This window comes from Tachypleus tridentatus, chromosome 5 (assembly GCF_004210375.1).
Source record: "Tachypleus tridentatus isolate NWPU-2018 chromosome 5, ASM421037v1, whole genome shotgun sequence".
Taxonomy (NCBI): Eukaryota; Metazoa; Arthropoda; class Merostomata; order Xiphosura; family Limulidae; genus Tachypleus; species Tachypleus tridentatus.
The window spans coordinates 2,622,946-2,643,769 of record NC_134829.1 but is presented as its reverse complement, the minus strand read 5'-3'; the positions used below and the strand labels follow the sequence as shown (position 1 = coordinate 2,643,769).

Genomic DNA, 20,824 nt, shown 5'->3' with positions numbered 1-20,824 from the left:
ATAAACACAGTATAATGTTATAACAACACATTCCAAACTAGTATATCACTGATAAACACAGTATAATGTTATAACAACACATTCCAAACTAGTATATCACTGATAAACACAGTATAATGTTATAACAACACATTCCAAACTAGTATATCACTGATAAACACAGTATAATGTTATAACAACACATTCCAAACTAGTATATCACTGATAAACACAGTATAATGTTATAACAACACATTCCAAACTAGTATATCACTGATAAACACAGTATAATGTTATAACAACACATTCCAAACTAGTATATCACTGATAAACACAGTATAATGTTATAACAACACATTCCAAACTAGTATATCACTGATAAACACAGTATAATGTTATAACAACACATTCCAAACTAGTATATCACTGATAAACACAGTATAATGTTATAACAACACATTCCAAACTAGTATATCACTGATAAACACAGTATAATGTTATAACAACACATTCCAAACTAGTATATCACTGATAAACACAGTATAATGTTATAACAACACATTCCAAACTAGTATATCACTGATAAACACAGTATAATGTTATAACAACACATTCCAAACTAGTATATCACTGATAAACACAGTATAATGTTATAACAACACATTCCAAACTAGTATATCACTGATAAACACAGTATAATGTTATAACAACACATTCCAAACTAGTATATCACTGATAAACACAGTATAATGTTATAACAACACATTCCAAACTAGTATATCACTGATAAACACAGTATAATGTTATAACAACACATTCCAAACTAGTATATCACTGATAAACACAGTATAATGTTATAACAACACATTCCAAACTAGTATATCACTGATAAACACAGTATAATGTTATAACAACACATTCCAAACTAGTATATCACTGATAAACACAGTATAATGTTATAACAACACATTCCAAACTAGTATATCACTGATAAACACAGTATAATGTTATAACAACACATTCCAAACTAGTATATCACTGATAAACACAGTATAATGTTATAACAACACATTCCAAACTAGTATATCACTGATAAACACAGTATAATGTTATAACAACACATTCCAAACTAGTATATCACTGATAAACACAGTATAATGTTATAACAACACATTCCAAACTAGTATATCACTGATAAACACAGTATAATGTTATAACAACACATTCCAAACTAGTATATCACTGATAAACACAGTATAATGTTATAACAACACATTCCAAACTAGTATATCACTGATAAACACAGTATAATGTTATAACAACACATTCCAAACTAGTATATCACTGATAAACACAGTATAATGTTATAACAACACATTCCAAACTAGTATATCACTGATAAACACAGTATAATGTTATAACAACACATTCCAAACTAGTATATCACTGATAAACACAGTATAATGTTATAACAACACATTCCAAACTAGTATATCACTGATAAACACAGTATAATGTTATAACAACACATTCCAAACTAGTATATCACTGATAAACACAGTATAATGTTATAACAACACATTCCAAACTAGTATATCACTGATAAACACAGTATAATGTTATAACAACACATTCCAAACTAGTATATCACTGATAAACACAGTATAATGTTATAACAACACATTCCAAACTAGTATATCACTGATAAACACAGTATAATGTTATAACAACACATTCCAAACTAGTATATCACTGATAAACACAGTATAATGTTATAACAACACATTCCAAACTAGTATATCACTGATAAACACAGTATAATGTTATAACAACACATTCCAAACTAGTATATCACTGATAAACACAGTATAATGTTATAACAACACATTCCAAACTAGTATATCACTGATAAACACAGTATAATGTTATAACAACACATTCCAAACTAGTATATCACTGATAAACACAGTATAATGTTATAACAACACATTCCAAACTAGTATATCACTGATAAACACAGTATAATGTTATAACAACACATTCCAAACTAGTATATCACTGATAAACACAGTATAATGTTATAACAACACATTCCAAACTAGTATATCACTGATAAACACAGTATAATGTTATAACAACACATTCCAAACTAGTATATCACTGATAAACACAGTATAATGTTATAACAACACATTCCAAACTAGTATATCACTGATAAACACAGTATAATGTTATAACAACACATTCCAAACTAGTATATCACTGATAAACACAGTATAATGTTATAACAACACATTCCAAACTAGTATATCACTGATAAACACAGTATAATGTTATAACAACACATTCCAAACTAGTATATCACTGATAAACACAGTATAATGTTATAACAACACATTCCAAACTAGTATATCACTGATAAACACAGTATAATGTTATAACAACACATTCCAAACTAGTATATCACTGATAAACACAGTATAATGTTATAACAACACATTCCAAACTAGTATATCACTGATAAACACAGTATAATGTTATAACAACACATTCCAAACTAGTATATCACTGATAAACACAGTATAATGTTATAACAACACATTCCAAACTAGTATATCACTGATAAACACAGTATAATGTTATAACAACACATTCCAAACTAGTATATCACTGATAAACACAGTATAATGTTATAACAACACATTCCAAACTAGTATATCACTGATAAACACAGTATAATGTTATAACAACACATTCCAAACTAGTATATCACTGATAAACACAGTATAATGTTATAACAACACATTCCAAACTAGTATATCACTGATAAACACAGTATAATGTTATAACAACACATTCCAAACTAGTATATCACTGATAAACACAGTATAATGTTATAACAACACATTCCAAACTAGTATATCACTGATAAACACAGTATAATGTTATAACAACACATTCCAAACTAGTATATCACTGATAAACACAGTATAATGTTATAACAACACATTCCAAACTAGTATATCACTGATAAACACAGTATAATGTTATAACAACACATTCCAAACTAGTATATCACTGATAAACACAGTATAATGTTATAACAACACATTCCAAACTAGTATATCACTGATAAACACAGTATAATGTTATAACAACACATTCCAAACTAGTATATCACTGATAAACACAGTATAATGTTATAACAACACATTCCAAACTAGTATATCACTGATAAACACAGTATAATGTTATAACAACACATTCCAAACTAGTATATCACTGATAAACACAGTATAATGTTATAACAACACATTCCAAACTAGTATATCACTGATAAACACAGTATAATGTTATAACAACACATTCCAAACTAGTATATCACTGATAAACACAGTATAATGTTATAACAACACATTCCAAACTAGTATATCACTGATAAACACAGTATAATGTTATAACAACACATTCCAAACTAGTATATCACTGATAAACACAGTATAATGTTATAACAACACATTCCAAACTAGTATATCACTGATAAACACAGTATAATGTTATAACACGTTCCAAACTAGTATATCACTGATAAACACGGTATAAAGTTATAACAACACATTCCAAACTAGTATCACTGATAAACACAGTATAATGTTATAACAACACATTCCATACTAGTATATCACTGATAAACACATTAAAATGTTATAACAACACATTCCAAACCAGTATATCACTGATAAACACAGTATAATGTTATAACAACACATTCCAAACTAGTATATCACTGATAAACACAGTATAATGTTATAACAACACATTCCAAACTAGTATATCACTGATAAACACAGTATAATGTTATAACAACACATTCCAAACTAGTATATCACTGATAAACACAGTATAATGTTATAACAACACATTCCAAACTAGTATATCACTGATAAACACAGTATAATGTTATAACAACACATTCCAAACTAGTATATCACTGATAAACACAGTATAATGTTATAACAACACATTCCAAACTAGTATATCACTGATAAACACAGTATAATGTTATAACAACACATTCCAAACTAGTATATCACTGATAAACACAGTATAATGTTATAACAACACATTCCAAACTAGTATATCACTGATAAACACAGTATAATGTTATAACAACACATTCCAAACTAGTATATCACTGATAAACACAGTATAATGTTATAACAACACATTCCAAACTAGTATATCACTGATAAACACAGTATAGTGTTATAACAACACATTCCAAACTAGTATATCACTGATAAACACAGTATAATGTTATAACAACACATTCCAAACTAGTATATCACTGATAAACACAGTATAATGTTATAACAACACATTCCAAACTAGTATATCACTGATAAACACAGTATAATGTTATAACAACACATTCCAAACTAGTATATCACTGATAAACACAGTATAATGTTATAACAACACATTCCAAACTAGTATATCACTGATAAACACAGTATAATGTTATAACAACACATTCCAAACTAGTATATCACTGATAAACACAGTATAATGTTATAACAACACATTCCAAACTAGTATATCACTGATAAACACAGTATAATGTTATAACAACACATTCCAAACTAGTATATCACTGATAAACACAGTATAATGTTATAACAACACATTCCAAACTAGTATATCACTGATAAACACAGTATAATGTTATAACAACACATTCCAAACTAGTATATCACTGATAAACACAGTATAATGTTATAACAACACATTCCAAACTAGTATATCACTGATAAACACAGTATAATGTTATAACAACACATTCCAAACTAGTATATCACTGATAAACACAGTATAATGTTATAACAACACATTCCAAACTAGTATATCACTGATAAACACAGTATAATGTTATAACAACACATTCCAAACTAGTATATCACTGATAAACACAGTATAATGTTATAACAACACATTCCAAACTAGTATATCACTGATAAACACAGTATAATGTTATAACAACACATTCCAAACTAGTATATCACTGATAAACACAGTATAATGTTATAACAACACATTCCAAACTAGTATATCACTGATAAACACAGTATAATGTTATAACAACACATTCCAAACTAGTATATCACTGATAAACACAGTATAATGTTATAACAACACATTCCAAACTAGTATATCACTGATAAACACAGTATAATGTTATAACAACACATTCCAAACTAGTATATCACTGATAAACACAGTATAATGTTATAACAACACATTCCAAACTAGTATATCACTGATAAACACAGTATAATGTTATAACAACACATTCCAAACTAGTATATCACTGATAAACACAGTAAAATGTTATAACAACACATTCCAAACTAGTATATCACTGATAAACACAGTATAATGTTATAACAACACATTCCAAACTAGTATATCACTGATAAACACAGTATAATGTTATAACAACACATTCCAAACTAGTATATCACTGATAAACACAGTATAATGTTATAACAACACATTCCAAACTAGTATATCACTGATAAACACAGTATAATGTTATAACAACACATTCCAAACTAGTATATCACTGATAAACACAGTATAATGTTATAACAACACATTCCAAACTAGTATATCACTGATAAACACAGTATAATGTTATAACAACACATTCCAAACTAGTATATCACTGATAAACACAGTATAATGTTATAACAACACATTCCAAACTAGTATATCACTGATAAACACAGTATAATGTTATAACAACACATTCCAAACTAGTATATCACTGATAAACACAGTATAATGTTATAACAACACATTCCAAACTAGTATATCACTGATAAACACAGTATAATGTTATAACAACACATTCCAAACTAGTATATCACTGATAAACACAGTATAATGTTATAACAACACATTCCAAACTAGTATATCACTGATAAACACAGTATAATGTTATAACAACACATTCCAAACTAGTATATCACTGATAAACACAGTATAATGTTATAACAACACATTCCAAACTAGTATATCACTGATAAACACAGTATAATGTTATAACAACACATTCCAAACTAGTATATCACTGATAAACACAGTATAATGTTATAACAACACATTCCAAACTAGTATATCACTGATAAACACAGTATAATGTTATAACAACACATTCCAAACTAGTATATCACTGATAAACACAGTATAATGTTATAACAACACATTCCAAACTAGTATATCACTGATAAACACAGTATAATGTTATAACAACACATTCCAAACTAGTATATCACTGATAAACACAGTATAATGTTATAACAACACATTCCAAACTAGTATATCACTGATAAACACAGTATAATGTTATAACAACACATTCCAAACTAGTATATCACTGATAAACACAGTATAATGTTATAACAACACATTCCAAACTAGTATATCACTGATAAACACAGTATAATGTTATAACAACACATTCCAAACTAGTATATCACTGATAAACACAGTATAATGTTATAACAACACATTCCAAACTAGTATATCACTGATAAACACAGTATAATGTTATAACAACACATTCCAAACTAGTATATCACTGATAAACACAGTATAATGTTATAACAACACATTCCAAACTAGTATATCACTGATAAACACAGTATAATGTTATAACAACACATTCCAAACTAGTATATCACTGATAAACACAGTATAATGTTATAACAACACATTCCAAACTAGTATATCACTGATAAACACAGTATAATGTTATAACAACACATTCCAAACTAGTATATCACTGATAAACACAGTATAATGTTATAACAACACATTCCAAACTAGTATATCACTGATAAACACAGTATAATGTTATAACAACACATTCCAAACTAGTATATCACTGATAAACACAGTATAATGTTATAACAACACATTCCAAACTAGTATATCACTGATAAACACAGTATAATGTTATAACAACACATTCCAAACTAGTATATCACTGATAAACACAGTATAATGTTATAACAACACATTCCAAACTAGTATATCACTGATAAACACAGTATAATGTTATAACAACACATTCCAAACTAGTATATCACTGATAAACACAGTATAATGTTATAACAACACATTCCAAACTAGTATATCACTGATAAACACAGTATAATGTTATAACAACACATTCCAAACTAGTATATCACTGATAAACACAGTATAATGTTATAACAACACATTCCAAACTAGTATATCACTGATAAACACAGTATAATGTTATAACAACACATTCCAAACTAGTATATCACTGATAAACACAGTATAATGTTATAACAACACATTCCAAACTAGTATATCACTGATAAACACAGTATAATGTTATAACAACACATTCCAAACTAGTATATCACTGATAAACACAGTATAATGTTATAACAACACATTCCAAACTAGTATATCACTGATAAACACAGTATAATGTTATAACAACACATTCCAAACTAGTATATCACTGATAAACACAGTATAATGTTATAACAACACATTCCAAACTAGTATATCACTGATAAACACAGTATAATGTTATAACAACACATTCCAAACTAGTATATCACTGATAAACACAGTATAATGTTATAACAACACATTCCAAACTAGTATATCACTGATAAACACAGTATAATGTTATAACAACACATTCCAAACTAGTATATCACTGATAAACACAGTATAATGTTATAACAACACATTCCAAACTAGTATATCACTGATAAACACAGTATAATGTTATAACAACACATTCCAAACTAGTATATCACTGATAAACACAGTATAATGTTATAACAACACATTCCAAACTAGTATATCACTGATAAACACAGTAATAATGTTATAACAACACATTCCAAACTAGTATATCACTGATAAACACAGTATAATGTTATAACAACACATTCCAAACTAGTATATCACTGATAAACACAGTATAATGTTATAACAACACATTCCAAACTAGTATATCACTGATAAACACAGTATAATGTTATAACAACACATTCCAAACTAGTATATCACTGATAAACACAGTATAATGTTATAACAACACATTCCAAACTAGTATATCACTGATAAACACAGTATAATGTTATAACAACACATTCCAAACTAGTATATCACTGATAAACACAGTATAATGTTATAACAACACATTCCAAACTAGTATATCACTGATAAACACAGTATAAATGTTATAACAACACATTCCAAACTAGTATATCACTGATAAACACAGTATAATGTTATAACAACACATTCCAAACTAGTATATCACTGATAAACACAGTATAATGTTATAACAACACATTCCAAACTAGTATATCACTGATAAACACAGTATAATGTTATAACAACACATTCCAAACTAGTATATCACTGATAAACACAGTATAATGTTATAACAACACATTCCAAACTAGTATATCACTGATAAACACAGTATAATGTTATAACAACACATTCCAAACTAGTATATCACTGATAAACACAGTATAATGTTATAACAACACATTCCAAACTAGTATATCACTGATAAACACAGTATAATGTTATAACAACACATTCCAAACTAGTATATCACTGATAAACACAGTATAATGTTATAACAACACATTCCAAACTAGTATATCACTGATAAACACAGTATAATGTTATAACAACACATTCCAAACTAGTATATCACTGATAAACACAGTATAATGTTATAACAACACATTCCAAACTAGTATATCACTGATAAACACAGTATAATGTTATAACAACACATTCCAAACTAGTATATCACTGATAAACACAGTATAATGTTATAACAACACATTCCAAACTAGTATATCACTGATAAACACAGTATAATGTTATAACAACACATTCCAAACTAGTATATCACTGATAAACACAGTATAATGTTATAACAACACATTCCAAACTAGTATATCACTGATAAACACAGTATAATGTTATAACAACACATTCCAAACTAGTATATCACTGATAAACACAGTATAATGTTATAACAACACATTCCAAACTAGTATATCACTGATAAACACAGTATAATGTTATAACAACACATTCCAAACTAGTATATCACTGATAAACACAGTATAATGTTATAACAACACATTCCAAACTAGTATATCACTGATAAACACAGTATAATGTTATAACAACACATTCCAAACTAGTATATCACTGATAAACACAGTATAATGTTATAACAACACATTCCAAACTAGTATATCACTGATAAACACAGTATAATGTTATAACAACACATTCCAAACTAGTATATCACTGATAAACACAGTATAATGTTATAACAACACATTCCAAACTAGTATATCACTGATAAACACAGTATAATGTTATAACAACACATTCCAAACTAGTATATCACTGATAAACACAGTATAATGTTATAACAACACATTCCAAACTAGTATATCACTGATAAACACAGTATAATGTTATAACAACACATTCCAAACTAGTATATCACTGATAAACACAGTATAATGTTATAACAACACATTCCAAACTAGTATATCACTGATAAACACAGTATAATGTTATAACAACACATTCCAAACTAGTATATCACTGATAAACACAGTATAATGTTATAACAACACATTCCAAACTAGTATATCACTGATAAACACAGTATAAACACACCTCCAAACTAGTATATCACTGTTATAACAACACATTCCAAACTAGTATATCACTGATAAACACAGTATAATGTTATAACAACACATTCCAAACTAGTATATCACTGATAAACACAGTATAATGTTATAACAACACATTCCAAACTAGTATATCACTGATAAACACAGTATAATGTTATAACAACACATTCCAAACTAGTATATCACTGATAAACACAGTATAATGTTATAACAACACATTCCAAACTAGTATATCACTGATAAACACAGTATAATGTTATAACAACACATTCCAAACTAGTATATCACTGATAAACACAGTATAATGTTATAACAACACATTCCAAACTAGTATATCACTGATAAACACAGTATAATGTTATAACAACACATTCCAAACTAGTATATCACTGATAAACACAGTATAATGTTATAACAACACATTCCAAACTAGTATATCACTGATAAACACAGTATAATGTTATAACAACACATTCCAAACTAGTATATCACTGATAAACACAGTATAATGTTATAACAACACATTCCAAACTAGTATATCACTGATAAACACAGTATAATGTTATAACAACACATTCCAAACTAGTATATCACTGATAAACACAGTATAATGTTATAACAACACATTCCAAACTAGTATATCACTGATAAACACAGTATAATGTTATAACAACACATTCCAAACTAGTATATCACTGATAAACACAGTATAATGTTATAACAACACATTCCAAACTAGTATATCACTGATAAACACAGTATAATGTTATAACAACACATTCCAAACTAGTATATCACTGATAAACACAGTATAATGTTATAACAACACATTCCAAACTAGTATATCACTGATAAACACAGTATAATGTTATAACAACACATTCCAAACTAGTATATCACTGATAAACACAGTATAATGTTATAACAACACATTCCAAACTAGTATATCACTGATAAACACAGTATAATGTTATAACAACACATTCCAAACTAGTATATCACTGATAAACACAGTATAATGTTATAACAACACATTCCAAACTAGTATATCACTGATAAACACAGTATAATGTTATAACAACACATTCCAAACTAGTATATCACTGATAAACACAGTATAATGTTATAACAACACATTCCAAACTAGTATATCACTGATAAACACAGTATAATGTTATAACAACACATTCCAAACTAGTATATCACTGATAAACACAGTATAATGTTATAACAACACATTCCAAACTAGTATATCACTGATAAACACAGTATAATGTTATAACAACACATTCCAAACTAGTATATCACTGATAAACACAGTATAATGTTATAACAACACATTCCAAACTAGTATATCACTGATAAACACACAGTATAATGTTATAACAACACATTCCAAACTAGTATATCACTGATAAACACAGTATAATGTTATAACAACACATTCCAAACTAGTATATCACTGATAAACACAGTATAATGTTATAACAACACATTCCAAACTAGTATATCACTGATAAACACAGTATAATGTTATAACAACACATTCCAAACTAGTATATCACTGATAAACACAGTATAATGTTATAACAACACATTCCAAACTAGTATATCACTGATAAACACAGTATAATGTTATAACAACACATTCCAAACTAGTATATCACTGATAAACACAGTATAATGTTATAACAACACATTCCAAACTAGTATATCACTGATAAACACAGTATAAATGTTATAACAACACATTCCAAACTAGTATATCACTGATAAACACAGTATAATGTTATAACAACACATTCCAAACTAGTATATCACTGATAAACACAGTATAATGTTATAACAACACATTCCAAACTAGTATATCACTGATAAACACAGTATAATGTTATAACAACACATTCCAAACTAGTATATCACTGATAAACACAGTATAATGTTATAACAACACATTCCAAACTAGTATATCACTGATAAACACAGTATAATGTTATAACAACACATTCCAAACTAGTATATCACTGATAAACACAGCTCAGTTTTGTGCCTGGTTTTTGAATAAATTTGGTATTAACTGGAATGCCATATTTTGTTACCAGCTTTTGCCAAATGTTGGTCATTTGTCTGCTGATGTCAGGAATATATGGTATACAGCAGTATATGGTTTCGTGGTTTTTTGATTCGTGAGCTGTGTTTACTTTAGTTGGTTGATTTTGCTTTCTGTCTGGGTGTGTGCGTATAATGTTTTCTACGGTTTGTGGAGGAAACTTATTGATGTCGATGAAGTATTGTTTTATTTTGTCTAATTCATCGTTAATTTTATCTGGTGAGCATAGTTTTATGGCTGTGTTTATTTTGTTTTCTTAGTATGTTGAGTTTTTGTTTTGTTTCATGTGCTGAGTACCAAGGAATGTATAGTCCAGTATGGGTGATTTTTCAGTGGATTTCTGTTTTGAATTGTATGTCGGTTCTTGTAATTTTGAGGTTAAGAAATGATATTTGATTGCTTTCTTCCTGTTCACATGTGAAGTTAATGTTGGGATGTATAGAGTTAATGTGATTGAAAAAATTAAGTATGTGTTCTGTAGATTTGAATCCCGCAACCGTGTCATCTACATATCTGTACCAGTATAGTGGTGGATGTAATGCTGTGTTAATTGCTTGTGTTTCAACTTGTGTCATAAAAATATTGGCTAGAACTGGTGATATTGGGTTTCCCATGCTTAGGCCATTTGTTTGTATATTGTTTTGGTTGTTGAACATGAAGTTTGTCTTTATCGTGGTGAATTCTATGAGGGTTGCTAACTGGTTACTGGGAATTTCTATAGTTGGGTTAGGGTCTCGGATATAGAGTTCTAAGGCTATCTTGCAGGCTTCAGTTTCATATTCAGCTTCATATTCAAAAATCTAATACCGCCCTCTACATTTCGACACACAGTTACACAACCCCTTTCAAACATGTGGTCAGCTTCCGGTCAGTTACCTCTTTCTTTGTGAACCTGACGATGACCGAAGAAGGTCGAAACGTTGTTCGCTCTTCTATGTAAAATATTTTCTCAACCCAAACGAGCCGTTTTTGCATATAAATTTGGAATTCTTTTGTTTGTAATCAGAAACAAGTTAGAGAAAAAACAATTACTACATTAATAATGTTGGATACTGGTAGCAATACATTAATAATGTTGGATACTAGTACCAACACGTTAATAATGTTGGATACTGGTACCAATACATTAATAATGTTGGATACTGGTACCAATACATTAATAATGTTGGATACTAGTACCAATACATTAATAATGTTGGATACTAGTACCAATACGTTAATAATGTTGGATACTAGTACCAACACGTTAATAATGTTGGATACTAGTACCAATACATTAATAATGTTGGATACTAGTACCAACACGTTAATAATGTTGGATACTGGTACCAATACATTAATAATGTTCGTTACCAGTACCAACACGTTAATAATGTTGGATACTAGTACCAATACATTAATAATGTTGGATACTAGTACCAATACATTAATAATGTTGGATACTGGTACCAATACATTAATAATGTTGGATACTAGTACCAATACATTAATAATGTTGGATACTAGTACCAACACGTTAATAATGTTGGATACTGGTACCAATACATTAATAATGTTGGATACTAGTACCAACACGTTAATAATGTTGGATACTAGTACCAATACATTAATAATGTTGGATACTAGTACCAATACATTAATAATGTTGGATACTGGTACCAACACGTTAATAATGTTGGATACTGGTACCAATACATTAATAATGTTGGATACTAGTACCAATACATTAATAATGTTCGTTACCAGTACCAACACGTTAATAATGTTGGATACTGGTACCAATACATTAATAATGTTGGATACTAGTACCAATACATTAATAATGTTGGATACTAGTACCAATACATTAATAATGTTGGATACTGGTACCAATACATTAATAATGTTCGTTACCAGTACCAACACGTTAATAATGTTGGATACTAGTACCAATACATTAATAATGTTGGATACTGGTACCAATACATTAATAATTTTCGCTACTGGTACCAATACATTAATAATGTTGGATACTGGTACCAATACATTAATAATGTTGGATACTAGTACCAATACATTAATAATGTTGGATACTGGTACCAACACGTTAATAATGTTGGATACTGGTACCAATACATTAATAATGTTGGATACTGGTACCAATACATTAATAATTTTCGCTACTGGTACCAATACATTAATAATGTTCGCTACTGGTATACTGGTACCAATACATTAATAATGTTCGCTACTGGTACCAATACACTAATAATGTTCGCTACTGGTACCAATACATTAATAATGTTCGTTACCAGTACCAACACGTTAATAATTTTCACTACTGGTACCAATACATTAATAATGTTCGCTACTGGTATACTGGTACCAATACATTAATAATGTTCGCTACTGGTACCAATACACTAATAATGTTCGCTACTGGTACCAATACACTAATAATGTTCGCTACTGGCAAAACAGTGATAATGTTCGCTACTGGTACCAATACACTAATAATGTCCGATACACACCAAGTATGAAAGTGATATTTTCATTCAGAACAACATTTTTAAAATAAATGGTGGTAGTTTTTACCTGTTAATAACTGTCTTTGTAGTACTCAGAGAACCTACATAACCAGTTCTTCGTTGTAATCACCCGCACGTATTCGATACGGACGTATATAGTAGCAGTAATTATGCTGATTGCTTAAGCTAAACCGCATGATACTAAGCGCTGTTTAATTAGTAGAATTTCTTAAAATGTTTTGTATCTAAATGTTGGCAGTAAATACTGAATAATTACATGTATGAATCTTCAAAAACTTAAAACTAGAAACTGCTTGGCCTAACCGAAACTTGCTTCCACAGTTTAGCTTTGCTTCTTTGAATTGGCCGTGTTTAACCCGAAAGACAACATAACAACAAAAAAACGCTACAAATGGTCCTCTTGTAACCTTACGTGAAGCTATGGTTAAAATGTTAGACCGATAGGTCACGTGACTTTCTGCGTAGGCGAAAACAAAAAAATACTTGGCCAAAATTAAGCGTTTTTGGGTAAAAACTTTGTCCTTTTAGCCTTTACGTACAACACATTTGATACCTAATTATAGAATGTAATGATCTATCAGTATACCAAATTTGAAAATAATCCATAAAATAATGTGTGGTTTATCAAATAAATGTTTTCGTATTTTCGATGCGAGGAAAAGATAAAATGGAATATATTCAACCAGAATTAGAGGTTTATATAAGATATAGTTCTTAATGGATTCCATTAAAATTTGGTATGTAAACTAAGAATATGTTATGGGTTGGATTACCACAGTCTGAGCTACAGAAAATAGAATATCGTTAAAGTGGTATTATTTATTGTAAATAAAAAACAGTGTCTCCTGCAAGTTGGTTTGGCCGCACAACACACCACATGCTGTCTTGATTGGCATTTTATAATACGGTATAACATAATGGAAACTTATTTATAATACGGTATAACATAATGGAAACTTATTTATAATACGGTATAACATAATGGAAACTTATTTATAATACGGTATAACATAATGGGAACTTATTTATAATACGGTATAACATAATGGAAACTTATTTATAATACGGTATAACATAATGGAAACTTATTTATAATACGGTATAACATAATGGAAACTTATTTATAATACGGTATAACATAATGAAAACTTATTTATAATACGGTATAACATAATGGGAACTTATTTATAATACGGTATAACATAATGGAAACTTATTTATAATACGGTATAACATAATGGAAACTTATTTATAATACGGTATAACATAATGGGAACTTATTTATAATACGGTATAACATAATGGAAACTTGTTTATAATACGGTATAACATAATGGAAACTTATTTATAATACGGTATAACATAATGGGAACTTATTTATAATACGGTATAACATAATGGAAACTTATTTATAATACGGTATAACATAATGGAAACTTATTTCTCATTCTATTCTTATTTGGATTCTTCTTTTCGTATGTATGTACGTGTGTGAGAGTAATTTTCTGGCTTCGTTTGGGTTATTAGGTTGATATACTTTAGATAAATATCTCAGTATGTATATTCTGAACCTATTGTAACATAATAAAACAGTGAAAATACATTAAACATTTTTATTTCCCAAAAAAGTAGAAGAACCGTAAAGAAAGTGTACTCAATTGAGAATTGGTTTTATCATTGCGTACAAATTTCACATTTATATTTGATATTACAAGTTTCACGTTTATATTTGATATTACAAATTTCACATTTATATTTGAGATTACAAGTTTCACATTTATATTTGAGATTACAAGTTTCACATTTATATTTGATATTACAAATTTCACATTTATATTTGAGATTACAAGTTTCACATTTATATTTGATATTACAAATTTCACATTTATATTTGATATTACAAAGTTCACATTTATATTTGAGATTACAAATTTCACATTTATATTTGAGATTACAAATTTCCACGAGATTTTATCAGAATCTGTTACAATTTTTTAGTTGTTGTACTTCAGGTTGAACATTATTGATTGTCTTCCCAAAGAAATCACAGAGAGACATACAGAGACGCTGTATTATTATAATTAACAAAGTGGTTCCTTAACGAGCATTATAAATTATATACATATATATATAATAAACAGACAGACACGTGTGTTCGTGTGTGCTTATTTTTAAAGAAGTAATGTACGAAACCCCACACAGAAAAAAGTAGTTATTTATGCAACAGCTTCTAATATACAAAAAAGGCAGAACGTTTTGGTAGCAATAAGTTGCAGCATTGGCTTTTATATCAACTGCCTACCAATAAAATATAACCTAATATTAGTCTTAAGAGCTTAAACGTTGAAACTATAAAACGAAATGTTAAATTTAAAACAAATGTGTCTGTTACTTTCTATTTGTTTGTCTGTGATTTATATATAGATAATTTGTAATATAAGGAACCACTTCTTTTATATGTGGTTTTCACTAGCTTGCCTCATTAAACAGATGTGCGTGCATAAGTAATAATACACAGGTGCACACCCTCAGGGTCCACTAAATATGGGTGCAAAATTTCACGTTTCCAGCTTTTTTCCTCTTGGAGCTGTGCCGATCACAGAAACATGAAATTGCGAACGTGTTCACACGTGCGTGTCTGTTTTTGATTTATATTTTTAATATAAGGAACCACTTATTTTCTATGTGTTTCTTTTCGGTAGCTGACCTCATTAAAAAGATGTGTGCGCGCAAGCACGTGAGTAATTGATAATACACAGGTGCACACTCTCAGGGACCACTTTGTATATTTGCAACATTTCAATTTCTAGGTTCTTTCCTTTTAGAGTTAGGACAGTCACACGCGACACTTAGAGACAAGTCATTTTTATTATCATAGATTATCTTATCGTAAAAAAAAAATGTTTTGTCAGTGTTTCAGTTGAATGGTCTGTGGCACGACCTTAATTTAGAGCAATCTAGATTTGATAATTCTTGGGATATTAAAAATACTATTCTATTTAAGTTCAAAACAGAGAAAGGACATCCCAAATCAAAACGTTTTGAAGATTAAACAACTATTTTGTGATTTTTCCTTCCAGTCTTTGTTTAAAACTAGATACAATGTATTATATAATGTAATATTGTTTTATCAGTATCACTTTTAACGCAAAAAGGTGTGAACAATAATAACTTATTACACCTTAAGAAGCTACAAATGTCTGTATTTATATGTTGTATCGACGGTAAATATAGTGAAGCGTATATGTGTATTTTATATATATAGTAAAGCTACAATAGCTTATATATGTTTTTTTATATTTACAGTAAGTATACTACAGCTTATATTTGTATTTCATATTTACGGTAAAGCTACTACAGCTTATATTTGTATTTTATATTTACAGTAAAGCTACTACAGCTTATATTTGTATTTTATATTTACAGTAAAGCTACTACAGCTTATATTTGTATTTCATATTTACGGTAAAGCTACTATAGCTTATATTTGTATTTTATATTTACAGTAAATCTACTAAAGCTTATATTTGTATTTATTATATCTACGGTAAAGCTACAAAAGCTGTCTGCTGCAGTCCATAAATTTTGATCTGAGGAGAGGCATCCAGCTAGCAGAACCAAACAATTACCTTCCAGTTAAAAGCAACTAACACCCAGCATCCAGCTCGCAGATCCTAACAATCATCTTCCAGTTAAAAGCAACTAACACCCAGCATCCAGCTCGCAGATCCTAACAATCATCTTCCAGTTAACAGCAACTAACACCCAGCATCCAGCTAGCAGATCTTAACAATCACCTACCAGTTAATATCAACTAACACCCAGCATCCAGCTCGCAGATCCTAACAATCATCTTCCAGTTAAAAGCAACTAACACCCAGCATCCAGCTCGCAGATCCTAACAATCATCTTCCAGTTAACAGCAACTAACACCCAGCATCCAGCTCGCAGATCTTAACAATCACCTACCAGTTAATATCAACTAACACCCAGCATCCAGCTCGCAGATCCTAACAATCATCTTCCAGTTAACAGCAACTAACACCCAGCATCCAGCTAGCAGATCTTAACAATCACCTACCAGTTAATATCAACTAACACCCAGCATCCAGCTCGCAGATCCTAACAATCATCTTCCAGTTAACAGCAACTAACACCCAGCATCCAGCTAGCAGATCTTAACAATCACCTACCAGTTAATATCAACTAACACCCAGCATCCAGCTCGCAGATACTAACAATCACTTTCCAGTTAACAGAACCTAATATTAAACATCCAGCTAGCAGATACTAACAATCACTTTCCAGTTAACAGAACCTAATATTAAACATCCAGCTAGCAGATCCTAACAATCACCTTTCACTTAACAGCTCGTAACAGCAATCTGAAAACTGAATGTTTACATGCACACGTACAGGGGTCGAAGTGAATTTGTTTGTTTGTAATTTAGTTAAGCCCAAAGCTACACAATGGAGTATCCGTGCTTTGCTTATTAGGGGTGCGAAACGCGATTTTAAGTGTCATCATATTTTAGAATTTATTACTGCTCTTCTAAAAGCCTTAAAGTGAGAGGTATATTTCATGAATAACTGTGGGTTCGAACCAACCTTGTCAACTCTGAATTCTACAGTGCTAAACAAAGATTTAATTATTGGACTGTATACAGATACAGAAAATATCTGATGTTTGATTCTAAATTATTAGTGAAGCAAATATTTTATATTTTTAAACGCGTATAATTAGTTGAGAGTGAAAAAATAAAACAAGGTATCTATTAAACTTTAAACTGGAAGGATAAATAAGGCCATATAAGTCTATCAAAGCAAATAGAACTACATACAAAAACGTATGAAATAAAAACATAGCTACATACAAAAACTTATGAAATAAAAACATAGCTACATACAAAAACTTATGAAATAAAAACATAGCTACATACAAAAACTTATGAAATAAAAACATAGCTACATACAAAACTTATGAAATACAAACATAGCTACATACAAAAACTTATGAAATAAACACATAGCTACATACAAAACCTTATGAAATAAAAACATAGCTACATACAAAAACTTATGAAATAAAAACATAGCTACATACAAAACCTTATGAAATACAAACATAGCTACATACAAAAACTTATGAAGTAAAAACATAGCTACATACAAAACCTTATGAAATACAAACATAGCTACATACAAAACTTATGAAATACAAACATAGCTACATACAAAACCTTATGAAATACAAACATAGCTACATACAAAACTTATGAAATACAAACATAGCTACATACAAAACTTATGAAATACAAACATAGCTACATACAAAAACTTATGAAATACAAACATAGCTACATACAAAAACTTATGAAATAAAAACATAGCTACATACAAAAACTTATGAAATAAAAACATAGCTACATACAAAACCTTATGAAATACAAATATAGCTACATACAAAACTTATGAAATACAAACATAGCTACATACAAAAACTTATGAAATACAAACATAGCTACATACAAAAACTTACCAATGATGTTATCATATAATTATGGTATTCTGTCATCATTCCGATTTCTCTAGCCTGTGATGTAACAAAACGGTATTAGCTACGTGGTATAACAAAACAGTATCAGCTACAATATATAATTAAATGGTATTAGCTACGTGATATAACAAAACGGTATTAGCTACTTGGTATAACAAAATGGTATTAGCTACAAGATATAACAAAACAGTATCAGCTACAATATATAATAAAACGGTATTAGCTACGTGATGTAACAAAACGGTATTAGCTACGTGGTATAACAAAACAGTATCAGCTACAATATATAATTAAATGGTATTAGCTACGTGATATAACAAAACGGTATTAGCTATGTGGTATAACAAAATGGTATTAGCTGCAAGATATAACAAAACAGTATCAGCTACAATATATAATAAAACGGTATTAGCTACGTGATGTAACAAAACGGTATTAGCTACGTGATGTAACAAAACGGTATTAGCTACGTGGTATAACAAAACGGTATTAGCTACGTGATCTAACAAAACGGTATTAGCTACGTGATCTAACAAAACGGTATCAGCTACGTGATGTAACAAAACGGTATTAGGTACGTGGTATAACAAAACGGTATTAGCTACGTGAAATAACAGAACGGTATTAGCTACGTGATATAACAAAACGGTATTAGCTACGTGAAATAACAAAACGGTATTAGCTATGTGGTATAACAAAATGGTATTAGCTACGTGAAATAACAAAACGGTATTAGCTACGTGGTATAACAAAACGGTATTAGCTACGTGATATAACAAAACGGAATTAGCTACGTGATCTAACAAAACGGTATTAGCTACGTGATATAACAAAACGGTATTAGCTACTT

The 20,824-nt window shown here is 29.2% G+C and overlaps 1 protein-coding gene across 1 annotated transcript in view; it reads right to left on the bottom strand.

The window, feature by feature from the left end:
* The window catches only part of LOC143251258 (glutamate receptor ionotropic, kainate 2-like), a 427,216-nt gene that overhangs the window by 51,158 nt on the left and 355,234 nt on the right, over positions 1–20,824 (bottom strand). The window contains exon 6 of the mRNA XM_076502702.1: positions 19,957–20,010. Coding sequence (XP_076358817.1) covers positions 19,957–20,010 — 54 coding nt within the window. The remainder of the gene's footprint in view (positions 1–19,956; positions 20,011–20,824) is intronic.